At 42.3% G+C, this 27,877-nt stretch overlaps 2 protein-coding genes across 3 annotated transcripts in view; one reads left to right on the top strand and one right to left on the bottom strand.

Annotated features, from left to right (window-relative positions):
• FRAS1 (Fraser extracellular matrix complex subunit 1) overlaps window positions 1–27,877 on the top strand; it is a 539,698-nt gene that overhangs the window by 376,568 nt on the left and 135,253 nt on the right. For both annotated transcript variants that reach the window (XM_088481448.1, XM_088481449.1), the window contains exons 24-26: window positions 3,027–3,167; window positions 14,618–14,758; window positions 16,842–16,982. In XM_088481448.1, coding sequence (XP_088337574.1) covers window positions 3,027–3,167; window positions 14,618–14,758; window positions 16,842–16,982 — 423 coding nt within the window. The remainder of the gene's footprint in view (window positions 1–3,026; window positions 3,168–14,617; window positions 14,759–16,841; window positions 16,983–27,877) is intronic.
• Window positions 20,346–25,136, bottom strand: LOC148513728 (uncharacterized). The gene is made up of 2 exons (XM_088481450.1): window positions 22,575–25,136; window positions 20,346–20,972 (listed from the first exon to the last, which is right to left on the bottom strand). The coding sequence occupies exon 1, from the start codon at window positions 24,332–24,334 to the stop codon at window positions 22,685–22,687; it is 1,650 nt and encodes a 549-aa protein (XP_088337576.1). The 5' UTR covers window positions 24,335–25,136; the 3' UTR covers window positions 20,346–20,972; window positions 22,575–22,684.

Below are 27,877 nucleotides of genomic sequence, written 5' to 3'. Positions count from 1 at the left end.
AGCTAGAAGCTGTGGTACCAGCCAAGTAACATACAGAATGTTTGTAATTGAATCCATTGTGTGGACTCTGAGATGTGTTGCTGTTATGATAGCACTGTTTAACATGAGAATGGAGAGCTTGCGGTCTCACAATTTGAAAGCACTTGTATATAATCTCATTTTACAGTTACTGTGAACACCTGACAATTTTTGTCTCTTATTCGTAAAAATAGACATACACATGAGCCAACTATGGGACATTAGGTCAAAAGTGTTTTGTTTTTTTTTGTTTTTTTAATCATTTAGCATTGGTAAAGCAGTATAAATCACCTGCCGTACTAGTCAGGGGTGTAACTAAGTATTTGACGGCCCCATAGCAAAAGTTTGTAAGGGCCCTTATGTACCACCCAAAGGTGAAAAATGTATATAACACATGTAACTTTAACAAGGAAGATGGGCCCCCCTCAGCTCAGGGCCTAATAGCAGCTGCACCCCTTGCACCTACGGTAGTTACGCCCATGGTACTGGTGGTACATAACAAAAGTTTACAGTGACCAGAAATGCCACACTCAGGTGACCATGCACAATGTAGGAGTGAGGAAATCTATGCAGTGAGTGTAAGAGTAGATACAATTGTCCATAAATAGATGCACTGTAACATAAATGTTGCTCTCTTCATAGAATATCTTTATTATGTGGAGTGGTTGTAGCAAAAAAACTGTGCTTCCCCCAAAGTGTGTTACGTCCCTGGTAAGGTAAAGCCAACATTCTACCATGTGTTACTATAAGTTTACCATTTGTGTCACTATTTCACTGATTCATGTGGATGAAATGCAAATAGTGTATCTCCTACAGATGTGGATAAATGCAGAATACCTTACATTTGAATATTTAGAGGCATTAAAGTTAAAGATATGGGAACATGGCAGGTTTGTACTACCTTAAATAAAAAGTGCAGTGGGAGGAAAATGATCACACTCTCTGGCTTTGTTTGCAGAAAATAATCTGTGCTTTATTAATGATCAATATTTCAGTCACAGAAGATGCATTCATCATACGGGCTCCTGCAAACAAGATGTCCAAATATATTATTTCCCCTATTTTATCTGTATATATATGTATGGAGCATAGGGAGTCATTATTGTTGTATATACACTAAAGGGTTAGTATTTTCCAGGCTCATAGTTTGTGTGAAGAGGCTGTTGCAGTAGAGACATCACTCAGCTTGCCTCCCATTGGATTAAAGGGGTATGCACAATATTTGCATATCTCTATCCACAATATCCAAGTGCAGGTTCTATTAACATGCTGCTAAAATAATATTACCCAGAGTTTGAGCTTGTACATACAGTATCAGAATTCACCTATTACATACTGGTTTTGCTTATGAAATATTTGCCTTCGTTATAGGGTATGTTCCTATCACAGTGGATACTATTGGAAATGTGATCAATGAATCAGGCAATAGTGATAAGTGGAAGGAAGATCAGTCTATGGAGTTTTGCTAATACTTAGATATGAAAAAAAATAAGTTTCTACAGAATAGAAAAATAATCCTTGAACTTCTTGTAGCTATTAGTTGCGTATTTTCATGCTGATACCCTGGGTCCAATGTGAACTTGTTTGTTTACAACAGCGGCTGAAATACTTTGCCAATTAAACTTATCTGTTTTCTCTCCAAATTCTCAATTCTGTTGTTATTCCCATCTGCCTTGAAATGAGTGTATTAAACAGTACAGCAGAAATTCCTCTAATTCAGCACCACAAGAGGGGGTTACTGCTGAATTGGGATGTGCAGTATTGATCTGGATACAGTAATAAGGAAGGGCAAAGATCAGATAGACACATTGCAATTCTTTCGTTTTTATTTTGTTTTCTTGTAATTATCTGTGGACAGGTAGGGTTCACCGCTACAGACTGCCACTGGTTCCACTTCCTATATGTAGTAGTGACATCTAAGGGCAGAAACTGGTACTGCACTTTAAGTAATAAAACTGATGGAGAAAAATGAATATAAGTATGCCTATTGATTCGCTTCAGTGAAACTGCAAATTATGATTTTTTTTTTTTACAGCAAAACATTGATCGTATTTTGATGATCCATCTGCTTTAACTGCATCTGTCTCTCTGCTTGAGATGAGCAACATTTCACCTGACTATGGGCCTGATTGAGCAGTGGTCGGATTGCCTATCGCAGCTGTTAACATGGTAGCAGCTGCGATAGCACTAATATGGTAGTGCAGCAGGAAGCATCATACCTCCTGCATGCATTACTGATCGAGCTGCGTCCAAGAACGGAGCATCAGATCATCTACTCTACCATCGTCCGGCTGACTGATCATGGGGTCATGCAAGCCTGCCGCCACAGATGACAAAAAAAGGGCAGGAAATTTCTGGCAGCTGACGGAGATCGCGGTCTCTTCACTCCCCCCAAATGGTTGCGACACGCCTCTGTTTTGGGAAACTAAGGCCGACTCCACCCCCTCCTCACCCTGAAATGGTAGCAGCATGTCAAAAACTGACAGTCTTCTGTTGGACCCCTTGCGGGATCATAGACCCGTTCTGCACATGCGCAGAATGGGTCCTGGGCATGCGCAAATTCCTGGTAATCGTGAATCTGCGATTGGCAGTACACTGCTGAATCAGGCACCATATTGCATTCAGAAAGCAAACCCAATCAAACCTCCCCATAGAGCAGATTTAATTAACCCTTATTTTACAGCTATAAGGGAAGACTTTAAATTATGCAAAATGCATTTGATTTTACAACTACAGAGGAATGGCCATTGTGCAGAATGGTAACCAAAGGATTGTGTCACTGCAACTGTGCATATATCTATTAGCAACCACAGACCTTTTTTTTGTGCTGAAATTAATTTTATTAAAAATACAGTCATAGTAGTGCATTGATGGCACACATTCTGTGTAGTACACTATATGATTTCTTTGTTATGAATATATACTTTAGTGATTTTAGATCTTATGTTGTATGGCAGCTTTTATTTCTATTGTATAGTTTTTATTTTATACTTTTATGTATTTTTCAGAGTGTGACTGGAGCTGCAATGCATGCAAAGGACCTTTGAACACGGACTGCTTGCAGTGCATGGACCACTACATTTTGCATATTGGTGCTTGCGTGGAGCACTGCCCACCTTCTTTTTACAAGCATGGGGACACCTGTAGAGGTAGGGCTTTATATATCCCCTAATTTTTATTATTGAACAGCTTGCCTTTTCAAACCTGTGTGTTTTACCACATTCATTATTAGTGAAATTTTTAACTGTTTTAAAAGCATCAAATTAAATTGTGTTGTTCCACTGGGATAATTTGACTGTAGCTATTTATTAATAATACATTTGTTTGTGTACTATTAGACTAGATTTTATCCATTAAAGGGTACCTCTGGTTCCCTCTAACTAGCTGTCCCATTGGAGTATCTCTCCTGGGTGCAAATGTTTAGCTTGAAGAAGCCTACCCAATGGCCCTTAAGAGGTAACAGCGCTTACTGAGTTAGTGATGCATGTTATTACATCATTGTTGATTGGATGTCTAGGAAGGACAATCCTGCTAGTGAATACTGTTAAATGGGCTGTAAGTCAGATTCTCGCCAACACGGACAGACCATAGACAAGTCAGGACGAGGGGTAATTCTTAAAACTTTTCAGAAAGTGGCCATCCCCTTGAAGTAAGTCTGTAGCAGGGCACACTGGTCATCTGCCCAGGGCCCCATGATTATATGGGCCCTGGGCCTGGGAGCATCAACTCGAGTGATTCTCTCACTGCCTCCCAGCCTGCAGCCACAAAGCTGGCTTAAGGTGGGAAATGGGGGGCACGTCCCCACAGGCTCAATGCTCTCAGGGGGGCCTGCATACTTTAATCACAGCTGCAATGCAGAGCAGAAACTGCACAGGCGAGCCAGCGAAGCGGGAGGTGGAGGCAGAGTAGGTGTGTGTGGCTAAATGGCATATGGGCTATGGCAGCATGGGAGAAAAGAGGGGGAAGCTGCTGCAGATTCAGAGGAAGATGTATCAAGCATTGGAGATAGAATAAGTGGAGAGAGATAAAGTACCAACCAATCTGCTCCTAACTGTCCTTTTTCAAATATAGCCTCTATAATGATAGTTAGAAGCTCATTGGTTGGTACTTTATCTCCCGACAAGGCTTGATACATTTCCCACCTCGGTTACCAGAGTGATAAAGCCAGCTAGCCAGCCAGCCTGCCTATAAGTTAAGAGGACTCAGGGAGTAGGCACTATTTTTATGTATGTATGTATGTATGTATGTGTATAAGTGTGTGACTACAGTATGTAACTAGGTGTGTGTGTCTGTTGCTGTATGTGTTTAAGTGTGTGACTGTATGTATGTGAATATGTGTGACTATGCATATGTGTGTAACTGTAGTTGTGTGCATGTGTGTGATTTTATATATATATATATATATGTCTGTGTTTGTGTGTTACTGCAGCTGTATTTTTGTTTAACTGTATGTATGTGTGCATGTGTATGACTTTATGTGTATGACTGTGTGTCTGTCATATGCATGTATGTGTATAAGTGTGATTGTATGATTATGTGTGTGGGTCACTATGTATATGTGTATGTGACTATGTATATGTGTGGGCTGCAGTTATCATTTATATGTTGAAATGTTTGTGTTTTTCAAGTATTATAATATTTAAAGTTTCTGTTGATTAATCCTCACTTTACATCATGTTTTTTATGTTTAAATATTAATTTTGTTAAAAGTACCAATAAAGCTAAAGGTTTAATTTTAGTGACTGTTTACAGTTTTGTGCCTGTGAATGGGTGGGTAGGGGCCCCAGTGCATTGCTTTGCTCAGGGGCTACAGGGCTACAGACGGCCCTGGTCTGTAGACCAGTGATTCTGTATTTGTTGATGAACTTGTCACGCTCCAGCTCTTAGAAATAATTTTATTACCTCTACGGTGCCTATCCAGGCTAGCACTGAGGTCCGTTCACGCTGTGCATCACTCCTGGATAGCACAGAGGTCCGCTTGTGCAGCACAATGCTCCTGGCTGGTACTGAGGCCTGTCTGTGCTGCTCCTGCCCTGTCCACTCAGTGTCCTGTCTGTCACGGGCCGCACTAGAGCAGCGTGGGGGGTCCGGGACTTACCTGTCTGGGCGCTATAGTGGGGTCCATCTGGTCCGGGTGCAGGCAGCTGGCAGGGTGTGCAAGCGAGTCCCTAAGAGGCAGCACTGGGTCTCTGGCTTGGCAGAGATGTGGTGTCTGAGAGGCTGTATGGATGCTGCCGGGTGATGGGCGCTGCCTGGGAGTTCTAAATTTGCCAGTGCAACATCTTACGCCTCTGTTCCCATTTAATCTCGTTTGGTTCCAGGGTTCCAGTTTGCAGTACTCCGTTGAAGTGTTCTTTTGCTTCTCCGCCAGTTGGTCTGTTCCATCTAGGTTCTGGTGACCTATCCTGCTGCCTGAGCCACGTTACAGAGTCTCCCCCATCAGCAACCTTAGCCAGCACCGGTATTAGGTTCCTGCATCGCAGCTGCTCTAGACGTGGTGCTCCGAAACTATCCGATGGTGTTTAACTCTTCACTTTCCTTGTCTGGATCACCGTCCTCCATTACTTCTACTTCTACATTCATGAACAGATATCCTCTTCGTCCAGCCTCGTTTCAATTTCAGAAAACTGCTCGCAAGGACTTCCCTGCACCCAGTCCAAGTCCACATCTGACTTTGGACGTGACACTGTTACTGAGCATGGAGCTCCTTGCTCTATGTAGCTCCTTGCTCACAGCGTGTCTTCCCAGCATGATGGCACACAAGCTGCACTCCAGAGTTCCCCCCTAAACCACAGTATGGGTGCAGCCATGTTGGACTCTGTCACCTGATGCTCTTCCTCCACTCAAAGCGCTGCTCCCAGACCACCTGATTGCAGCAGCAAATTCCTGGGGATCCTCCCCTGTAAATTCCATTTCCTGACTGGCCTCTGTTGCCAGTAAAATGTTGCTTCTTGCTGAAGTTACAGCTCTGTGCTGAGCTCCCATGTACTCTGTATAAGTCCCACTCCTTTATCCAGTTCCAATATCTGGTAAACAAGTCTCCTATACCATCTTGCACACCAGTCTGGTTTTACCACTTCGAGTTAGCCACCATCGGTTCCAGACAATACCTCCACCATCAGTCTCAGCCGATGCTTCCAACATTGGACTCATACCAATTGAGTCCTTCAATTCATCAACATCTGTCCCAACCGATCAAGTTCATCAATTCATCAACATCGGACTCATGTCTATTAAGTTCTTCAATTCATCAACATCGTTCCCAAACAATCAAGTTCATCAACATTGGACTCTTATAAATTAAGTTCTTCAATTCATAAACATTGGTCCCAACCGATCATCAATTCATTAATATCGGACTCTTATCAATTACGTTCTTCAATTCATCAACATCGGTCTAAAACCGATCCAGCTCTCGATCCAGCATCATCTGTCCCAATCCGATTCTGCTCATTCATTCAGTTCCATTCCAAACTGCTGTTCAATAAAGACATTCTATTCCTGTCCTTGCCTTTGGGCCCATCATCCACTGCCGTATCTCTACCTACTCACATCATGATGAGGAGGTCCTGGTTTAAGCCACCCAAGTTCCTTCATGCCTCTTAAATCTCCTCTTCAGCCTTCCACACTTGTTCCAACCCAAATCAACCCTCCAGCGTGACCAGGGGCGTTTCTAGAGAGGAGGGGACCCATGTGCAGTCTCCCTCCCGGGCCCCCTCCTCTCAGTCCGGCGGCCGGCAGCACACTGAGCGCCGCACTGATAGACTCTGGGCACTAGAGTGTGCCCAGAGTCTATGACGCATGCGCAGGTCACCAGGAAAATGGTTGTGTTGGCCATTTTCCCTGTATGGCGCATGTGCAAAACGACGGGAAAATGGCTGCATCGGCCATTTTCCAGACGTTTTTACAGCGCTAACACCGGCACCGAAGTGGGACTTCGGAGAGGTAAGTATAATATGGGTGCAAGGTGTGTGATGCGGGCCCCCCTGGACCTAAGTGCCCGTTTGCACAGCACGCCCTGCATCCATTATAAATCCGCTCCTGGTTTAGAACTGCAGTACTAAATATGCTCTGAGAGCCACCACCAAACTGTGTCAGGCTTCCTGTCCCTGCTGATGATGCTGGATTTCAAATTATATATTTAGTTATGTGATATATCATTTAAACCATTTATAGTATATTATACAAAACAATCCAGAACACAGTCATGGCCAATATGGGGACAAATTACATTTTGAGATTTAATCTGGAACCTCGTGTGCTATTACTATGCAGGATGTTAGGGCAAGGTTTTACTACTGTAATAACCGATAATGGATGGAAACCAGAAAGAAATTATAACATTACACCAGTACATCAGTACATATTTCCAATATTACCTGAGTGTAAATTGGGATGGAGGTAAAGGGGAACATAGCCATGTCATAGGTGACATCATCCCTAATTTCATTACCTCTCAACTGTCCTGCCAAACTATGCAATTGTCTCACCAAAATCTGACCGGATGGGAGGTACGCCAGAACAAGGGTCAGCAATGGAAAAAATCCAAAACTACGAATATCAAATATAGAGAAACTGCTGTTTACATGACATTGACAATTAAATTATGAAAATAGCGTTAAAAATGTGAACACGACATTACAACATTCTCACTATACAAAACAGATAGTCTAAGCATGCAGACGACTGAACAGTCTGTCAAGATCTAACAATTCACAGTCACATAGGTCTTTACCTGCCCATATACAGTAGAATATGCAGCATTCGACTTGTAGAAACATCTATTGCCTGATTGTGGTTTGCACAGTGTGTATAGTATTGTTATCTTTACATGCCAACACAGTCACGCAATGTGATTCAAAGAGCTATTTAATTCTAGTTCTCACCTGTATGATACTGACAGGCTCTGGAAAGAGAGTGCTATTCCCATGCTTGCTTTATTAGCCAAGTCTGTTTTTGACACACTGATGAAATATTGCAAACAATCTGCTGTAGTCACTCTGTTTACAGAAAATCCACCTGGCCCTTAATAGATGTTAATAATGTACAATGTGCATTGAGTTAGCACCTATTGTGTTTACGACTCCTCAGCTGGATTCCTTTCCTACCTACAGCTGTCAAAATAACGCTTCTAGTAGTTTTATGGTAGCTCTAAAGGTTATCATGTCCCAGGATGATTTATTTTATGCATTGGAGGAGAATTTGAGTAATCAAGATAAACTAGTTTTAATTACTTAAAGATAATGTGTGTATACAGCCACCACAGGTGGTTGTTCTTAATGTTGCAGATGTCAGAATTATTCACTGAAAAAAAGCTGTAAGACAATATACTAATATACTTTTTTTTAATTACCCATAAAGACAGGTAAGATGAGAATTCATAGTTCCTATGATCCACTCACAGTGATGTTTTGGGAAAATGTATATTAAACCCACATTACTATACACAGCCGCAATTTTCCCATATGTGTTAAACACCGCTCAAAAATTCACAAGGCTAATGCGGTTATGCTGATTTCAGTAGCCAGACAGACAGTTTTGAGAGCCAGCTCAGGAATTTCTCCAGATAGGGCTAGATATTTAATACATGAGGAATTTGGGTTTAGTCAATGCAAACAATACAGGGGAAAGGCAGCAGTAATGCATATCCATGTTCTTGAAAACATAGTTACATTTTGTCATTGTTGTTAAATTGACAGCATGAACAATAGACTTTACATTGTAGCATCCCTGTAATTGTTGATCAATCTATACAATACAGTGACCATACTAGTGAGTGCAATACAATGTACCAACCGATGACCATTATTCAATGCTAACTCTATTCTGTAAAGCACAATGAAATAAAGACATATAACATCTCTGGAGGGTTTACAGTGAGGCATCCCCCCACTCTCTTTTGGCTTTATATTGCAGACTCCCATAAACCCCCATCTCTGGAGGTAACACAATTTTGGCATATAGGCCCCATATCTTTGGTGGGGTCACAATGAAGGCCCCAATAGATTACTTGTCTATCAGCATACAGGAGAGCATATTTGTCTCTGCCGGGAATCTGTCATACTCCATAATTTGATCCCAGCAGTCTGGCTGGTGAATAATATGGCCATTCACCAATCAACATGTCAGGAGCCCTGGCAATCAAAATGGTGAAAGGCCAGCACTTTTCATCAAACAGAGGGCCTGATTCAGAGCCGGACGCTATTTGCGGATGGTCGTTCTAAAAAAGGGGCCGGATATTTAAATTGAGCGCTTGCTCTTTGTGGTGTGTTGACGCCTCTATGTCTGAGCGAGCGTTCGAAAAATGCGCTCGCTATTTTGTTAAGACGCCCCTTTGCCATCCGCATCACACGTCATCTCCGGTATTTATTAGATTAATCGGGAACATCGAAAGGCATCTGAACTGCTCGCAGTGGTTGTGGTAGGATTTTCTTACCGCTATCACTGCGAGCAGTTCAGGCTAAAGGACAACCAAGTGCCATGGTCGATGACGGTCCTTTACTAATTATGCACTCCTGCTAAACGCCCTTTTGACCGTTAGGCACGCCTGCGTTCGGATCTCCACTCCCCCGTTTTCAAGCACCTTCCCCTGTTACCACCCACAAACGATACATTCTGTCAATCAAATTAGCAGCCCCTCGCTGTTTTACGAGCTCACGATTTCCGACCGCAATGACTGGTTTGCGCATGCGCATTACGACCCATATGCATGCGCAGTTGTGCGAACATCGCTCAGAGCAAACGAGCAGCCGCTTACGAGCGGCTCTGAATCAGGCCCAGAGTGCTGGGACTGGGAGCCTTCTATTGGGTATTTCACCAATCAAAGCTAAGAAACAGAGTACAGCAAGGCTGAACTTATGTTAAAGATATACAGTCAGGTCCATAAATATTGGGACATTGACAGAATTTTCATATTTTGGCCTCTATTCACCACCACAATGGCTTTGAAATGAAACAAACAAGGTGTGCTTTAACTGCAGACTTTCAGATTTAATTTGAGGGTAATTACATCCAAATCAGGTGAACAGTGTAGGAATTACAACGGTTTCTATGTGTGCCTCCCACTTTTTAAGGGGCCAAAAGTAATGGGACAAACTAAACAATCCTATATAAAACTTTCACTTTTTAATATTTTGTTGCAAATCCTTTGCAGGCAATTACAGCCTGAAGTCTGGAACACATAGACATCACCAGACGCTGGGCTTCATCCCTGGTGATGCTCTGCCAGGCCTCTACTGCAAATGTCTTCAGTTCCTGCTTGTTCTTGGGGCATTTTCCCTTCAGTTTTGTCTTCATCAAGTGAAATGCATGCTCAATCGGATTCAGGTCAGGGGATTGACTTGGCCATTGCATAACATTCCACGTTTTAGCCTTAAAAAACTCTTTGGTTGCTTTTGCAGTATGCTTCGGGTCATTGTCCATCTGCACTGTGAAGCGCCGTCCAATGAGTTCTGAAGCATTTGACTGAATATGAGCATATAATATTGCCCGAAACACTTCAGGATTCATTCTGCTGCTTTTGTCAGCAGTCACATCATCAATAAATACAAGGGGACCAGTTCCATTGGCAGCCATACATGCCCACGCCATGACACTACCACCACCATGCTTCACTGATGATGTGGTATGTTTTGGATCATGAGCAGTTCCTTTCCTTCTCCATACTCTTCTCTTCCCATCACTCTGGTACAAGTTGATCTTTGTCTCATCTGTCCATAGGATGTTGTTCCAGAACTGTAATGGCTTTTTTAGATGTTGTTTGGAAAACTGTAATCTGGTCTTCCTGTTTTTGAGGCTCACCAATGGTTTACATCTTGTGGTGAACCCCCTATATTCACTCTTGTGAAGTCTTCTCTTGATTGTTGACTTTGACACATATACACCTACCTCCTGGAGAATGTTTTTGATTTGGCCAACTGTTGTGAAGGGGTTTTTCTTCACCAGGGAAATAATTCTTCTGTCATCCACCACAGTTGTTTTCCGTGGTCTTCCGGGTCTTTTGGTGTTGCTGAGCTCTCCGGTGCGTTCTTTCTTTTTAAAAATGTTCCAAACAGTTGATTTGGCCACACCTAATGTTTTTGCTATCTCTCTGATGGGTTTGTTTTGATTTTTCAGCCTAATGATGGCTTGCTTCACTGATAGTGACAGCTTTTTAGATCTCATATTGAGAGTCGACAGCAACTGATTCCAAATGCAAATGTCACACCTAGAATCAACTCCAGACCTTTCACCTGCTTAATTGATAATGAAATAACGAGGGAATAGCCCACACCTGTCCATGAAATAGCTTTTGAGTTCATAGTCCCATTACTTTTGGCCCCTTAAAAAGTGGGAGGCACATATAGAAACCGTTGTAATTCCTACACCGTTCACCTGATTTGGATGTAATTACCCTCAAATTAAATCTGAAAGTCAGCAGTTAAAGCACATCTTGTTTGTTTCATTTCAAAACCATTGTGGTGGTGAATAGAGGCCAAAATATGAAAATTCTGTCAATGTCCCAATATTTATGCACCTGACTGTATATAGTTAAGGCTTAGATGCACTTCCCGAATAGCTATGCTAATTACTTGAGAATGCTTTTAATACATATTACATTAATTTAATTGTATTAGTTAGCAGCCACATCATTCTATAGCCTCCTACTATTCACTGTATGTCTGACAGTCACAGCAACTTGAATTTGCATACATTTATTTACCATCCAGGGAAGTAACGATGCTCCCATTTTGAAAAGGAACATGGAATACTAGATTCACAGACATTATTACCTCCTGCGGATATCACACAGGCTGACTGAAGATCCATTATTTATTAACTTCTCATTGATGACCTTTTACAATGTACTTCTTCCCTCCCCATTTCCTGCCTACCCACGAGATAATCAGGTCATCAGTATCTCTTATATAAATATTTATGTATTTAACTGTCATCTAAATTCTCATTTCTCCGCTCCTTCTCTAATATTTCCACTAATCTTAACGTTCTCCTCATATTACTATTGCCCCTTGTGTATTTATCATGTTTTAATATGCTTTAGTCTATGCTTCGTTCTTGTTTTCTGCTCAAGTTATTTTTCTTGTTAGTTATAAGTATATCCCTCGTGTGCTCTAATAATATTCATATGCTGATATTTACTTATGTGCTCATGAAATCCACATTAAAACAGTGTTTGAAATTGTACCAGTGATGCATGCTACATTTTATGGAATAGGTTCATATTGAATACAAACTCACAGGAGTGAAGGAAAATACTTAATTTTGGGCCTGATTCACAAGGAACGCAGTTGCTAATACGCAATCGGCCGATTGTTGCGTACTGCGCATGCGTATGCATCGCAGTGCATGTGCGCAAACCAGCCACTGCGATCGGGACTGTGATCGCAGTGACTACGCAGACCCATCGCAGAGTGATTGACAGGAAGTACCATTTATGGGTGGTGATGGGGGGGACGGCCGAACGCAGATGTGCCACTGCGTTTCAACACCATTGCAGGGGCGTGCATAAATTATCCACTGCGATGCCCTACGCAGCCTGAGGCCTGATAGCGTGTGTGGAAGTTAGCAATTTCTGAGTATGGTCAGGGCTTGTACAAGTGTGTGTGAGGCTGCGATGGTACTCGATTGTACCGATGTTTTCGCAGTCCTGCTAAACATTATGGATGTGTGTAAGGTAAAGTGGGCGTCCTTATGTAGTGCTGCAGTGGCATTGCGATCACAATGGATTAGCTTACTATTGCAGTTGAACTGCATGCATAATCGCTATTGCATTCGCAGTTGTGTTCCGTAGTGAATCAGGCCCTTTATTCATTATTTCATTACATAGTTTAAAAGTAAATTAGATCTAGACTCTATGGTTTCTGTGTATTAGTTTTACCTACCCATGTACTAATTTCATTTATTTTTGCATGTTAACTGAATGCCATAGTATATATAACAATATATGGTCCTCTCTCTGGAGAGAAAGCTTCACGTACTGTGACATATTCATTTGCGGGAACAATTTAAAAAAAACTTGCGGCACTTGGTTTTCCCAGCAGCCGCCAGCGGTTTCTCCTATTCAATTACTGGGGAAAATTACTATAGGCAATTAGGCACATTACCGCGTCTTTTTGCCAGGGATAGTTTCTATAGGAATTACCGCCTCTTTTTTTCTTACAGCCCCCCAGCAGGTGCAAAGTCAGGGAAAATCCCTGTTTTAACTTAAAAATGTAGGAACCCTTTGGACACCACCACCACCACCACCACCTTATGGCTAATTAGACAATTGGAAGTTTCCAATTAGCTTAATTAATCCAATAAATACTACCAGGCAACAAAGATGGTGAAATGGTTAGCATTACTGCCTCACAGCACTTAGATTACCACCGCAACCCTAACTGTGTGGAGTTTGTATATTCTCCCCTTGCTTGTGTGGGTTTCCTCCAGGTACCCAGATTCCTCCCACACTCCAAAAATATACTGGTAGGTTACTTGACTCCTGTCAAATATTAACCCTAGCTTGTGTGTGCATGTACATGTGATAGGGGAATATAGATTGTAAGCTCCACTGGGGAAGGGTCTAATTTGAATGACTGAAAAGTGCTGCAAAATATGTGTGCGCTATATAAAAAACTGGTAATTCTATCACTATTGCTTTAAAAAAAATACTCTCAAATTACTCCAAAATCAACTTGTTCGTTGATTTATGTACTCCAAATTTGAATACACAAATTATTTAAAGGAAAAATAATTGTTTTTAATTTTACTTTTATTACCCCCAATTCACTTTTTTTATTCTCTCTATTTTTTTTTCATCATTCGTTTTATTCATTTGAAATTAAAGTTTGGCTCTTATAAATGTTTTCCTTTTTTTTTTTTTTGTAAAGTGCACAAATCAGTAATTTGCAGAATTTTTAAATATAAAAATATTTTTTTTGATACAGTAATAAACTTTATTACAGTTACCCAATTTTTTATTTTTATTGTTTGTTGATGGGGAGGGTACAGGCTGTTTTACAAAACAATTGTAGTAAAAATAAATGCGACTGTTTGTTTTATTTGGTTACTACGGATATCGCAAGCCTCACGCACAATGTTTTTGCAGACTTGCAAAGTATTACGGATGTGAGGGCAAGTGGGCATCAGAGTTGTAACTAGACTTTTTGGTGCCCTGTGCCAGAAAGAGCATTGGCGCCTCCCTCATTTTTCAAAGGGACATGATGCACCCAAAAAAGGGGAATTGCCTCATGGGGAAGGAACAGGGAAGAGATAGGAGAGGCCAGGAGATGCTGGGGATGAAATAAGAGGAAGCTATAAGTGAGAACGATAATAAACAGAAATTTGACAGGCCCAAACAGCGCCCCCTGACCTGTGGTGCCCTGTGCCATGGCACCGGCCGCACTACCCTAGCTACGGCCCTGGTGGGCATTTGTATGTTGGCATGCGACATCATTGCGATTGCATTCATTAGTATATATTCGCAGCAGGTCTGCATGTGTAATCAAAGCTGCGATTGCAATAGCGATCCATACTGAATCAGGCTCACAGTACACACCTCGGCTGTTATTAGGTTTTTGTTTTTTTTTAGTCTGCTGATGTTGTTCTCTGTGTATTACAGAGTGCGGAGAGCACTGCCTACTCTGCATTGATCCCAATGAGTGCAGCCAGTGTGAAGTCCCATTCTATCTGCTGAATGGACAATGCGTCAGCGAGTGTGGAAAACAGCATCTTGTGTCACACTCTGATCAAAGATGCCTTGGTAAGTAGATCTCACAGTTATCTAAATGATCTCTAACAAGCTTTAGTAACTTGTGGAAGAACAAGAAAACAATGACTTACAGTACAAAACAATGCAGGACAAGGACATGCTTATAAAACTTGCTGCATCTGTGATCATAGCACTGAAATAAGCAGCAGGGCAGCAGCAACCAAGGGTTAGGTGCTGTTGTAGGGAGTATGTTATAGTACACGTAAGGGAAAGGAGAAGCCAGGGCCAAAACTAGGATTTTTGTCACCAGGGGCAAGACAGTAATTTGGCGCCCCCCATGTAATTCCCCCTGCAGTAGTGCCCATATTGTAATGCCCCCATAGTAATGCCCATATGTTAATACCCCCATAGTAATGCCCCTGTAGTGCCCACCATACAGTAATGCCCCTGTAGTGCCCATGCTCCCATATTAATGCCCCTGTAGTGCCCATGCTTTCATAGTAATGCCCCTGTAGTGCCCATGCTCTCATAGTAATGCCCCTGTATTGCCCATGCCCCATAGTAATATCCCTGTAGTGCCCTTACAGTAATGTCCCTGTAGTGCTCATGCCCCCACAGTAATGCCCCTGTGGTAATGCCCCTGTAGTGCCCATGCCCCAATAGTAATGCCCCTGTAGTGCTCATGCCCCATTAGTAATGCCCCTTATTGCCTATGCCCCCATAGTAATGCCACTGTGGTAATGCCCCTGCCCCCATAATAATGCCCCTGTAGTGCAGCTTATTAAAAAAAAAAATACTTACCTTGAACCCCGCTCCTGCATCCAGCGTCGCGTCCGGTCCGCCGGCTGCTCCTTGGAACTATGGGGGAGATGTCATGACGTCTCCCCCATAGTGTCCGTGGGGAGAGCCGGAAGCTGGAGTTCGGGAGAGAACTCCAGCCTCCGGTTCCGGCTACACCGCGTCGCTGCAGAGAAGGAGCCGGGCGCCCGCTGGTAATAAATATTACCAGCGGACGTCCAGCTTGGAACTTCTCTGCAGCGCCGGGCTGGAGGTCACTGGCACCAGGTACAGCGGCTCACCCGGTGCACGTGCACCTCCAGCCCCCCCCTAGTTGCGGCCCTGGAGAAGCACATGAGATAAGAAGACCCTGCTCAAGAGGGAATCAGTATGTTTGACCACTGGACGTGACCCCAGCGGTTCAAATGCCGACGCTGGCAGCCCAATGGAGGAGATCCCGACAGCGGAGGTAAGTTTACTATTTCTAACCCTTTCCTTCCCTAACCCACCTTCAGGGGTGACTAACTCTAACCTCCCCCCTTAGTGCCTAACTCTAACCTGATAGCGCCTGAACCTAACCTTCCCTTCCCGCACCCTAAACCTAACCGTCCCGGGGGGTGCCTAACCCTAACCTCCCCCCTTAGTGCCTAACCCTAACCTCCCCCTTAGTGCCTAAACCTGACCCCCCCCTTCCCCTAGCCTAACCCTCCCGGGAGGGGGGTGCCTAACCCTAAATCCCCCTGGGGGTCCCTAAACCTAACCCCCCAAATCCCCGGCTACGTGGATACTTACCCCCGGTGTTGGACGATCGGTCCAGCGTCCAGTCGGAGTTCCGGCTTCGGGATTAACATAGCCGTCGGTATTTCGACGCCTATGTTAGATCCCTTGCCGGCATTACACTGTCAGTATTGAGATCGGCGGCCATGCGTCCGCCGGTCTCATGACTACATACCCTCATGAGAGCTTACATTCTAAAGAGAAGCCAGGGCAGAAAAACACAGGTGACACAGATGGGGTAGACAATTAGGACAAGATATTTAGAACACTCCCACCAAATGTGGATAGGGGCAGGGACGACATAGCCTTAGGCAGATGCCTCGATTCCAATGGTTAGTGGGCGCATGATTTAGTGAGTAAACAATAAATAATATCCTTTGTCCCTAATCAACTGTCTTCTATGACAGTACTCATTGACATTATGTAATATATACAATAAGATATAACATATACATATGTATTTTGTGACATAACTGATATGTTGTATTATAGTTTGTGCTGACAGTTTCCATTATTAGAACTAAGGTTTAATCGTATTATAAAGCGTGGCCAAAGTTTACAAAGTGTGTTCCCTTTATAGTCTGTCCTACTGGATGTTTGGAATGTAACAATTCCCAGCAATGCAGAATATGTGACAAGAAGACATTTTTAAAGAATCACCATTGCGTGCCTCATTGTGGACATGGATTCTCAGGAAACAATATGAGCAGAAGATGTGAAGGTGAGGAGCCAAATTTGTACATTTTACAGAAGGGGCAATAAACTTGTCACATATGACCACCCACTCTTTTTCACATATGTTCACACACTTTTTACATATGCTGTCACCACTCTCCCATTGTCCAATTTCCAGTATGTTAAAATGACTGTTCAAATGACCTCATACATGCTTGTACCTGTGCTCTGAATCGGTGGCAGCATATTTTAATTGCTCCATGCTCCATTTACCCTTGTTCACTGAAGTATATTCCAGTACTTTAATAGAGTGTCCTCCATTGTCCCCTCCCCCCACAGGTGCAAGTGCTGGTTACACACGGCCTACCTACCATTTGCAGTCACATTTCACAGGTGGTGTCACGGGATGTAGTTATCTCAATACCGACATCTGAATCCCGACAAGGGACTTAAGATAGGCGTCGAAATACTGGCGCCTATCTTAAGCCTGACGCAGGAACGCCTTAGGATGCCAGCCCGAACGAGGTAAGTCTGGGGCGCCCTTAGCGTTAGCCGCGGGGGGGCCTAGGTTTAGGGAGCATAGCGGGTTAGGGTTCGTTTTTATTGGGGGGGGGAGGTTTAGGGTTAGGCACCCCTGGGGGGAGGTGTAGGGATAGGCACCCCTAGGGTGGGGGGGTTAGGGTTAGGCACCCCCGGTGAGAGGTGACGCCCCCGGGAGGGTTAGGTTTAGGGTGCGGTAAGGGGGGTTAGGGTTAGGCACCCCTGGGGGGGAGGTTAGGGTTAGGCACTAGAGGAGGAGGTTAGGGTGGGGGGGGGATCTTCTCCCTTTGGACTACAAGCATCAGGATATGAACCAGTGGCTATTCAGCCTAAGGGTCTTCATACCCCTTCCGGTGTCACTGGCGATTTCTTATTACCAGAGGATACCTGACCTAATGTACTTCCAATATAAACTAAAGCTATGAACTTGTAAATTATAAAACAATAGTACAATAGTACAAGCCTTATTTTAGTCAACTTAATCTACAGTATATAGTTTTGTGTAAGGAAAACAATGGTGTTACTTACTTACCCTGTAATGAACCACGGGGACTGATAATAATACCCCTTTTACACCAAAATCCCCGGGTCTGACCCGGGATTTGGAACACGTTTCCAACCCGGATCAGACCCGGGGCAACCCCCTTTTACACTGCGGCGCCGACCCGGGCTATGCCCGTGTCGGCACCATTCAGACCTGACCTGGGTCAGCACTGACCCGGCTGCCCGGCGAAGGTGACCAGCACTTTTTCCCCTCCCTCCCCCCTCCACGACCTACTTACCTTATCCTGCAGCGGTTCGGAGGCAGGGAGAGCAGGTGGAATGCGCTGCTTCGTGCTGCTCGGGCAGGCGCTGCTTGCAGTGGCCGCTTGGAGATGATGTCATCTCCAAGCACCACTGAAGCCGGCCAATCAGGCGGCATGCGGCGTGACCCGGGTCATCGTGGGCCGGGCCGTTTACATTGCAGGGTGACACGGGAACAACCCGCGCTCAACCCTGCAATGGAGCAGGGTTGGATCCCCGGGTCTCTGGACCCGGGTTGATACGTTCACACCGACTAAATTCCCGGGATTATGCGCGCTCACGTGCATCAACCCGGGATATTTCAGTCGGTGTAAAAGGGGTATAAGTTTACTCTTCACTTGCACTTCATATAGAGCACAAAAGTATGAGTCAAGGAATCATAGATTAAAAGATTTCCACTAATGATGTTTGCATAGGGAACATGAAAGTGCTTTGTATCTATCAGTTATATATGGGATGTGCATTTCATTTGCCCACTGACTTTAATAACAGCCAGCAATAGCTTTTTATCCCACACTTTTTAGAATAATTAGACAGTCCCTATGGATACATAGTTCTTCACATAATATAATTTTTCTCACAGGAACTAAAGCAATATATCTGCAGTAATATTGTTGCCGTGACTTTTGTATTAATACTAGACACAACCATATGAACAACTTCTGTGACTCTCATGGTTCTCCCAAGATAACAAACTTTGGGGGAAATTTATCAAAGTCTAAAAAAGGAAAAGTGTAGGTGTTACCCATAGCAATGAAAACAGATTCCGGACATTATTTTCTACAATGTACTAGATAATGATACCAAGATTCTGATTGTATGCTATGATAAATACCTCCATAAATGTTCCTTTATAGAAGGTTTGATAAATCTCCCCCTATGTATCCAGCATTCCCTTCTCCTGCTCCTTTCAGGATAGTGCTTGATTAGCATATTTGTTCGGTCCAACTACATTCAAAAGAAAAATAATTGTAGTTAAAGTGTCCCAAGCCCATACTTCTATAATGCTACAATTTGTGGCCCCAACTGCTAAACTTCCTAATGGGCCCTTCAAAGACTAAAGTACCAGTGAGTGGAATTATTCAGAATGCACTTACTGTAATTGGTCTGAAGTACTGTTACTGTTTTGTCTGCTTAATACAAAGTCTTTCTTTTTACTATGTTTGGCCCCAGTTACAAAATGCTGGCACTATAGAAAGAAATACATGTCCAATAGTAATGCTCTTGTGCAATAAAATCTATTCTTTATGAAAAATGGCTAATACAGAAACACACCAACACACTCTCTATTATTAATGTGTCCTGCTTAATGGGAAGGAGTTAATTTAGTACAAGATGAAATGTCATTAGAAATAGGCCATCACTTCCGTTCTTGTACGTAATCCCACAACATAAAATATTGAGCTGGGAGAGGATCTGTGCCAGAAATGATACCAGCATATGAATGATATGGGAACGAGGAGACGATCATGTTTCAGTTCCTAGTTTTAGATCAGCAAGTAATGAATATTTCAGCAATTAGCGTTGCCTCGTTTATGATAAAATAATGATCATTAGATGGACAAATGTGTTCAAAGTGAATGCAAAAATGTGTAAAAAAAGTAGTGATGTAATTTAATTACATTGTTAAAGTTATGCCTATGTGATAGGCATTTATAATGCAACACAAATGTTGGGCTACATTTCATGGTTTAAGATAATAACTAAAAACAAAGAATAGCTCTGGCATCTTTACTTATATCCAGCCAGCTGTAAAACTAGAAGATACAGTTTTCATATAAAATGTGTGATTATATTGTAGGATATCATCATGGTCAAAGGCTTAAAGCAGTGATGACCAGGTCGGGATTTGTGGAAAGGCTCCACAGGCCCAGATTTACTATGTTCAAAATTGTCTTGTTTTTCTTTATCATTTAAAAATAATAGTTGTCAGTTCTGTATTTAAGCTATGGCTATAAATACAATGAGCTCAGAGACCCTCTTTGCTTTTGTTTGCTGCAGCACAATGCTGTGTACACAGGAGAGAGAGATCCAAGAACACGACTGTCTTGTGTAGTGTGAAATCAATCTCTGGTTTAATGGTGGCAAACTACATACATTTATAGTTTCTGAAGGACACATCTGTTTTCGATTACATTTAGAAAAAACCACAGGCTGGGTAAAGATTTGGAATTGCATACCTTACCATATATGTACATATGCTTTTCTGTGAATATATGACTGAGTCTGCACACAGAATTAACTCTTTCCTGCCCTGTGCATTTACTTACAATGATTACGTGGCATACTTGAAAAGACTTTTAGGATACAAAATGAATTCTATACTTACACATTTTCCTCCTTTTCGATTCAAATCTTACATACTATTGTTTTTTCTAACTTACCTAGCCATGACCCACCCCCTATGTATTTGATCCCTACTTCACACAACAAGTTATCCCCCCTACCGAGGTAGCTGCATGGGGCAGTGCCCATTCAAGACCATATAGGCGATGAGTCTCTTAGTCCCTATAGTCCTGAATCTTCCTTTTCATCTGTATCCTTGTAGAAGTCTTCTATTTTTGCCATACATTGTTCACATAAGTCTCTGCAAAGCAATGGTTCTCTTGTCTTGCAGATTACACAAAAGTTCTGGGCGTATTCATGTAGCAGGATCATAGTTGTCTTTGACATTTCTTTAGATGCTTTAAATCTAGAACAGTAATCAAGTGTAAGTATTTTCCTTATTAACCATACAACAAATCTAACAACAATATAAATGATTACTACTAATGCAAATCCTTTAGCTATTAACATGAGGATACCTGAAAGCCAACCTCCTATCTCCTTGAACCAATTTGCTGGATTCAACCATGAAAAGCATCCTTTACTATCAATATCATACTTTGGATCATTATGCGTCTTCCTAAACTGCTCCTTCAATTCCTTGACTTTCTTCAAGTGTGCATATATTGGGTCAGTAAAATTATCAGCTATATAATTACAGCAAGCAGGTCCCACTATCTGATACATGCCCCCTTGTGAGGCCGTTAGATAGTCCAGAACCAGCTGATGCTGTCTGAGAATCTTGGTATGATACCTTAAAGTCTCATCAACTATTTCTAATACATCCAATATTTCATCTGTAACGTTGTCAAATAATTTAGCTAATGCTTCTATATTATGAGCATTCTGTATACTAAGTCCGGATATTGATAAAGCTAGGCCCATTTTCTTATACCATGGGATATATACTAAATCATGAGCATGAGATTTACTTTTTATAAGATCCTTCCTTACTCGATGATTTGCTGGGCTATTGGTTATATCTATGGTTTCTGCTATCCATGAGGCTAGGCTCAGTCTTGCTATAGTGCAACTGCCTGACCCTCCCCAGGGTAAAAATTTATATGCCTTCTAAAATACACATAAAATAATACCCTTCTGGTAGTAAATGCTGTCCAGTTTTAATTACTTGTTGAGCATGCCATAACAACCTTGGAGTATTTTTTACAGGGCAACTCTCTAGCACGTGATATATACCTTGGTCATCCGAAGTGCATCGTATATCATTTGTGGTGTTATCCCAAACACTGGAATGATTGAGATATTGTTCCCATCTAGTATCGCTAATGTTATATTCTATTAGTAGTTGTTGTATCGGTACCTCACCAATATAGCGAATTACTTGTTTAGCATAAAAGGTAACATTTACTTTAAAATTAATAGTTCCTAAGTTTAGGTTTTCATTTTTAGACCCTTCATTTTTAATATTAACACAGTCGTCTTGATAGCACATTTGGCCAAAATTGTTCCACTGGTCAAATGAACCATCATGTACTGCTTTCCAAAAGGGAGGTTGGGTCCACCCAGCCACAAACAATTGTACTGCTGAGTTGTTAAATGGCTCATGTGTCAATTTTATTGGCCTAGTCCAGGTGTCTATATCTTTACTTAATTCATCCCAACTTACTGGGGTTGCTACATATGGCATGGTTTTAGCTGAAATCGGGGAATGTGTACAAATCCAACAATCAGTTTGGTTAATACCTTGCATTAATCGATAGTGCATTTGCAAGAACTTGTTATCCCATATTTCATTAAGCTGTTCATGCAATTCTCTTTTAACTCTTACCAAGGATTGATTAGTTCCATTTGTACTATTAAAAGCATCATTACCCCTGTTTATCAATTCCTCAAAATTCATTGCTAAAATAAGTATAATAACCATAGCAGAACATAGAATACATCCCCACAAGCCTCTATCAGGCTTGGGGCCTAAAAGCATATATTTATTCATGTTACTCCATCTCGCCTTGTGTAAAGATCTTGCAATGCGATGCGTGTATCCACGTATTTTTCTCTGCCACCTTCACCGCTGTAGGAGTTGTCAGGAGAACCTGGTAAGGACCCTAGTATCTGGGCTCAAGGACCTTCCTCAGATGTCTTTTGATGACTACCCAGTCTCCAGGCTGCAGCTTGTGAGGGATCTGGAATAGATGAAAACACCTGATGGTGGATTTGAATTAGTTGTTTTTGCAACTGTATCATATAACCAGTCAGATCACCATGTAGATGTTGCAACTGCTGAGGAAAGTAACAACCAAGTTTGTATGGACTACCAAATAGTATCTCATATGGTGTCAGCTTAGTCTTTTTCAATGGGGTATTTCTTACAGAATGTAGAGCCATTGGAAGGCATTCTACCCAAGTTTTATTTGTTTCTGCCATCAATTTTTGTATCTTAAGTTTTAGGGTGCCATTTAGTCTCTCCACGCGCCTGGAACTCTGGGGGTGGTACGGCACGTGAAGAGCGGAGACTATCCCTAGGTCACTCATTATGTGTTGTGCAATTTCACCTGAAAAATTAGTACCTCTGTCACTTTCTATTGTCTCTGGTACCCCATATCTGCAAATGACTTCTTGGATTAGCTTTTTTGCTACTGTTTTAGCATTTGCTGCCCTACAGGCCCAGGCCTCAGGCCAGTGACTATAAAGGTCGGTTGCCACGAGGACATAGACATACCCAGAGCAGGGAGGCAGTTGGATGAAATCTATTTGGATTCTCTGAAAAGGAAAAAATGTCTGTGGGGTGCTTTTGAGTGGTACCTTGACAGCTTTGCCAGGGTTGTGAAGTGCACATACCACGCACCCGGACACAAAGGCTTGCGCAGCCTGGCCAAACCCTGGAGCATGCCAATGTTTTTTAACAGTGTTGATCATGGTGTCTCTAGACACATGCACCTTTCCATGCAGGATTTGTGCCATCACTGGGTAGAGGCTCCTGGGCAGGCAAGTGAGTCCTTTACATGACCATTCTCCTTGTATACACACAGCTCCTTGTTTCTGCCAGGCTTTCAACTCATCTGGAGAGGCCTGTTTTTGGAACTGTAAGAGAAGGTCCTGACTCACTTTAGGGGATTCTACAGCTGATGCTATAAGAGCAGCTGATTGTGGTGACTGTTGTAGGGGCTTAAGAGCTGCCTCCTTGGCAGCAGCATCCGCACATGCATTTCCCTTTGCTTCTGGCGTCTGTTCCCTAGTGTGAGCTTTGACCTTTATTACTGAAAGTTGCCTGGGAACCTGAAAGGCCTCAAATAACTGTCTAATCAAGTTTGCATGTTTTATTGGTTTACCTGTAGACCCTACAAAGTTCCTACTTTTCCAGATTGGACCGTAATCTTGAGCGATCCCGTAGGCATACCTGGAATCAGTGTAGATGTTTACAGTCTGTCCCTCAGCATAAAGGCATGCAGCCTTTAATGCCTCTAATTCAGCCTCTTGGGCTGACATGGTAGGTGGTAAAGGTTCTTGAATGATTGGCTCATGTGCAGTAGTAACTGCATATCCCGTATGTGGGTGGCCATCTACATAATACCTTGAAGAATCTACAAACAATTCTAATTGTGCATTAGAAATTGGTATGTCTAATACAGGAGAGATCTGTGCGATTTCCTGTTCCATAAGCTGAATACAATCATGCTCGCAGCATGTGTCTGAAGAAAAAAGATTGTGATTTTCACTTTCCTTTCTGCTATCGTTACTGTCACTGGCAGCACTACTATTAATTAGCATATCTGGTGCTGCTAGAGTGTCAATGTCTCCTGTTTCTAAACTTCCTCCTTTTGAATCTTTCGGAAGTAATGACGCTGGATTCAATACCGTGCACCTGTGTATGTTTACATTACATGGGGTAAGTAAAGCTACTTCATATTTTGTGAGTCTAGCTGCAGATAACTGTTTAGTCTGTGCCTGATTGAGTATTTCTGTAACGGCATGTGGCACTTGCAATATTAATGAATGACCTAACACAATATCTGCAGTTTAGTCTAGTAAAATGGCTGCCGCTGCTACCCCCCTGATACAGGTTGGGGCAGCTCTGATGACTGGATCTTGCTGTAGGGAATAGTAAGCCAAAGGCTTCTGCCTACCCCCATGTTCTTGTGTCAACACCCCTTGTGCGTGGACCTCATGACAATATAGTGTGAAAGGTTTACTGTAATTGGGTAAAGCCAGGGCTGGAGCAGATATAATGTCTTTCTTTAACTCCTGAAACACCTGATTCTGCTCATCTGTCAATTTAAGAGGACCTTGCTGCTTATCACTTTTTAGTGCATCATATAGAATTTGAAGCTTAGAAGATGCACCTGGGATCCAATCCCTACAATATGTGATAAGCCCTAAAAAGGCTCTTAACTGTTTCAGTGTCTGGGGTGGTTTTACATCTAGTATAATCTGTTTTCTCTCTTCCAGGATGTGCTTAGCCTGGTGGGTTATACAATAGCCTAGGAACTGTACCTTAGGCTTTGCAACTTGTATTTTGTCTCTTGACATCTTACATTGTGCTTCATGTAGAAATTTCAATAATGACACTGTCTCTTCTATGCACATTGTTTCACTATTGGTACATAGCAACAAATCATCTACATACTGGATGAGCACTGTTTCTGGATCTATTGGTACCCATCCTTTTAATACCAGTGTCATAGCTTCTGAGAAGGCACTAGGTGAAGTGGCTCCTCCTTGTGGTAATCTTGTCCACATGTATTGTTGATTTTTGTGAGTGAAGGCTAACATTAATTGACTTTCTTCCGTCAGAGGGACTGAGAAAAAAGTGTTCGCCAAGTCTATGACTGTGAAGTGTGTAGCAGAGGGAGGGATCTGGTTTAGCAGCGTATGTGGATTTGGCACAATAGGACTATCAATTACCATACGCTTGTTAACCTCCCTAAGATCATGAATTAGTCTGTAAGACACAGGTTCTTTATCCTTAGATCGTTTCTTAATTGGATACAACGGAGTGTTCCATGGGGATCTGCAGGGTTTTAACACTCCTGCTTGTACATATTGTTGTATCTGTGTTTCTATTGCCTGTGTCTGGCCTTCGTTAAGGGGGTACTGTTTCATTTTCACAGGTGTTGCTATAGGTTTAATTTTGATTGTTGCTGGATCTACTGGTAGGAGTCCTACATCCATTTTTCCCTTTGCCCATACCCCTGATGGTACCCTTGCCTCAATTATAGACAATAAGGGTTCCTCCTTTTGTTCAGAGGGTAAACATGTCATTAGGGATGCAGTATCATAGGCCATAGTTTGCAACAATCCTGCTGGTGTACTTAACATAGCTTCCCCATTTCTGTACACTATGCTAGCTTCCAGAGCTGCCAGTAGGTCAGCTCCTAATAAATTCACTGGTGAATCTTTTGAAATTAGAAACTGGGTTGTTAGCAGTACTCCTGAGTCTAATTCAATCTGTATAGGTTTGGTTTTAGGGAGGCTGATAACTTGCCCCCCCCCCACTCCCACTACATTAGTGGAGCCTGATCCCATATACTTGGGTTCTACTATATTTTCTTTTAAGAGACTTGTAGCAGCCCCAGAGTCTATGAGACAGTTTATCTTTTTATTTACCAATTTAACAGGTATCATAATTGTGGTCCTGTTGGGGCATTACATTGTAAGGGACAAATTAGACTCTGGGGGCCTGTTTCTTATTGCCGGCTAAGATTCACCAAAAGGTCTTGGGTCTGGAGTTTCTTTAACTTGGGACAATTCCTCTTAATGTGTCCCTGCTCCATGCAATTGAAACAGAGCCCTTTTTTAATGCATTCTTCTGATCTTTTAGATTGCTGATAACTAGGTCTGCCTGATGGCTTGGGTGGTCTATAGCCCTGTTCCTTGTTACCCTTCTGATTTAATTTAGGGTAAGTAAGAACATACATTCACTTGGGCATGGCATCTTTTTTCCTATCGCACTTTTCTTGCCTTTCCTTAGCATTATCTTCTATAGACCTAAGTATTTTGACTAGGTCATTTAGAGGCATGGAGGAATATTCTGGCCTACAGACCTTTAATTGTCGCATTAATTCAGGATTCATTCCAGCAAACAAAGTTAATTTCAGAATCCTTACATGACCTGGGTCTTGTGTCTTAAACCCCTGGTCTGTATGCCTCTTAAGGAGTTGCTCATAATATTCCACCACAGATTGACCCTTAATTTGGTTCTCTTCTATAGCGGGCATATTAGCAGCCTCTCTCTGGGCCCAAACTCTGCAACTAGCTACCCATTCAGTCCCGCTCTCTGCTGTTGTCTGGCCTGCTATGTTTGGTGGATTAAAATCATTATCACCATTTCCTGCTTTAGCCTGAGCTATTTCATTAGCTACATGTACTCCTGATGCTGTTTCAGTGAGATCATGCATATCTATCCATGTGGCATTATGAACACTTATAATCCTTTCCATATACCTGAGGAAACCCATAGGATTGTTTCTGGGGTCTGGTAAATCTTTTATGAACCCCATTGCTTCCACAGGGGTCCAAGGCTTATAGGAGGAGGTGGTATGTACTACATTACCATCATTGTCTCTTGACTGTGAGACTGAGACTGGAAATAATGGTCTAGTGTCATAAGGTGGTGGGGCTGTAGCCCCTTTAGGTTCTTCAGAGAAAGGGTCTCTTCTATTACTTCTTAGAACCTTACAAGTAGTACATTGTTTATCTTGCCAATAATGGCAGACTCCACAGTCACATCTCCAAGTATATTTAGCTGGATTTCTGATGTGATGCAGTATTTGTTCTGGAGTCAATGGGTTTTTTGGTCTTAAATTATCAATCAGTCCTAACCCACAGGTTGGACATTGTTCAGACCATAGGGCCTGACAATTTTTACATATTGTATCCCCTGGGACATTACAAAATCCACAAGCAAGACATGACCAATTTGGATATTTTTGTTGATATATTGCCTTTCTAGGTGGTATGGGTCTAATTGGAATGGTTCTCTTGACCCCTAGTGGGTCAATTAGTGACAAATGTTCCATCTGCATTTCAAGTGTGTCATCTGAACTGTCTGTTCCTAGTTTACTACATCTTTCAATCCAGTTATCTACCTCATCTTCTATACCCTGTTTCCTTATCTGCGATCTATGCTCCCTTCTTAAATCAGAGAGGTTTTTACAATCAAACCAATGCTCCTCACCTAATCCTGCCTTTTTAAAGACCTTCACAAAACTGTTGCCCTTTGCATCACCATATAGTTTCTTTATCACCTGCAGGGCAGTGCCCTGAGGCACTGACTTACTGTCAGTATTTCCCATTTGTTAAAACTGTCCCTCG

Source organism: Taudactylus pleione, unplaced genomic scaffold (genome assembly GCF_031769625.1).
Source record: "Taudactylus pleione unplaced genomic scaffold, aTauple2 ptg000273l, whole genome shotgun sequence".
NCBI classification, from domain to species: Eukaryota; Metazoa; Chordata; class Amphibia; order Anura; family Myobatrachidae; genus Taudactylus; species Taudactylus pleione.
This window is presented reverse-complemented; position numbering and strand designations above follow the sequence as displayed.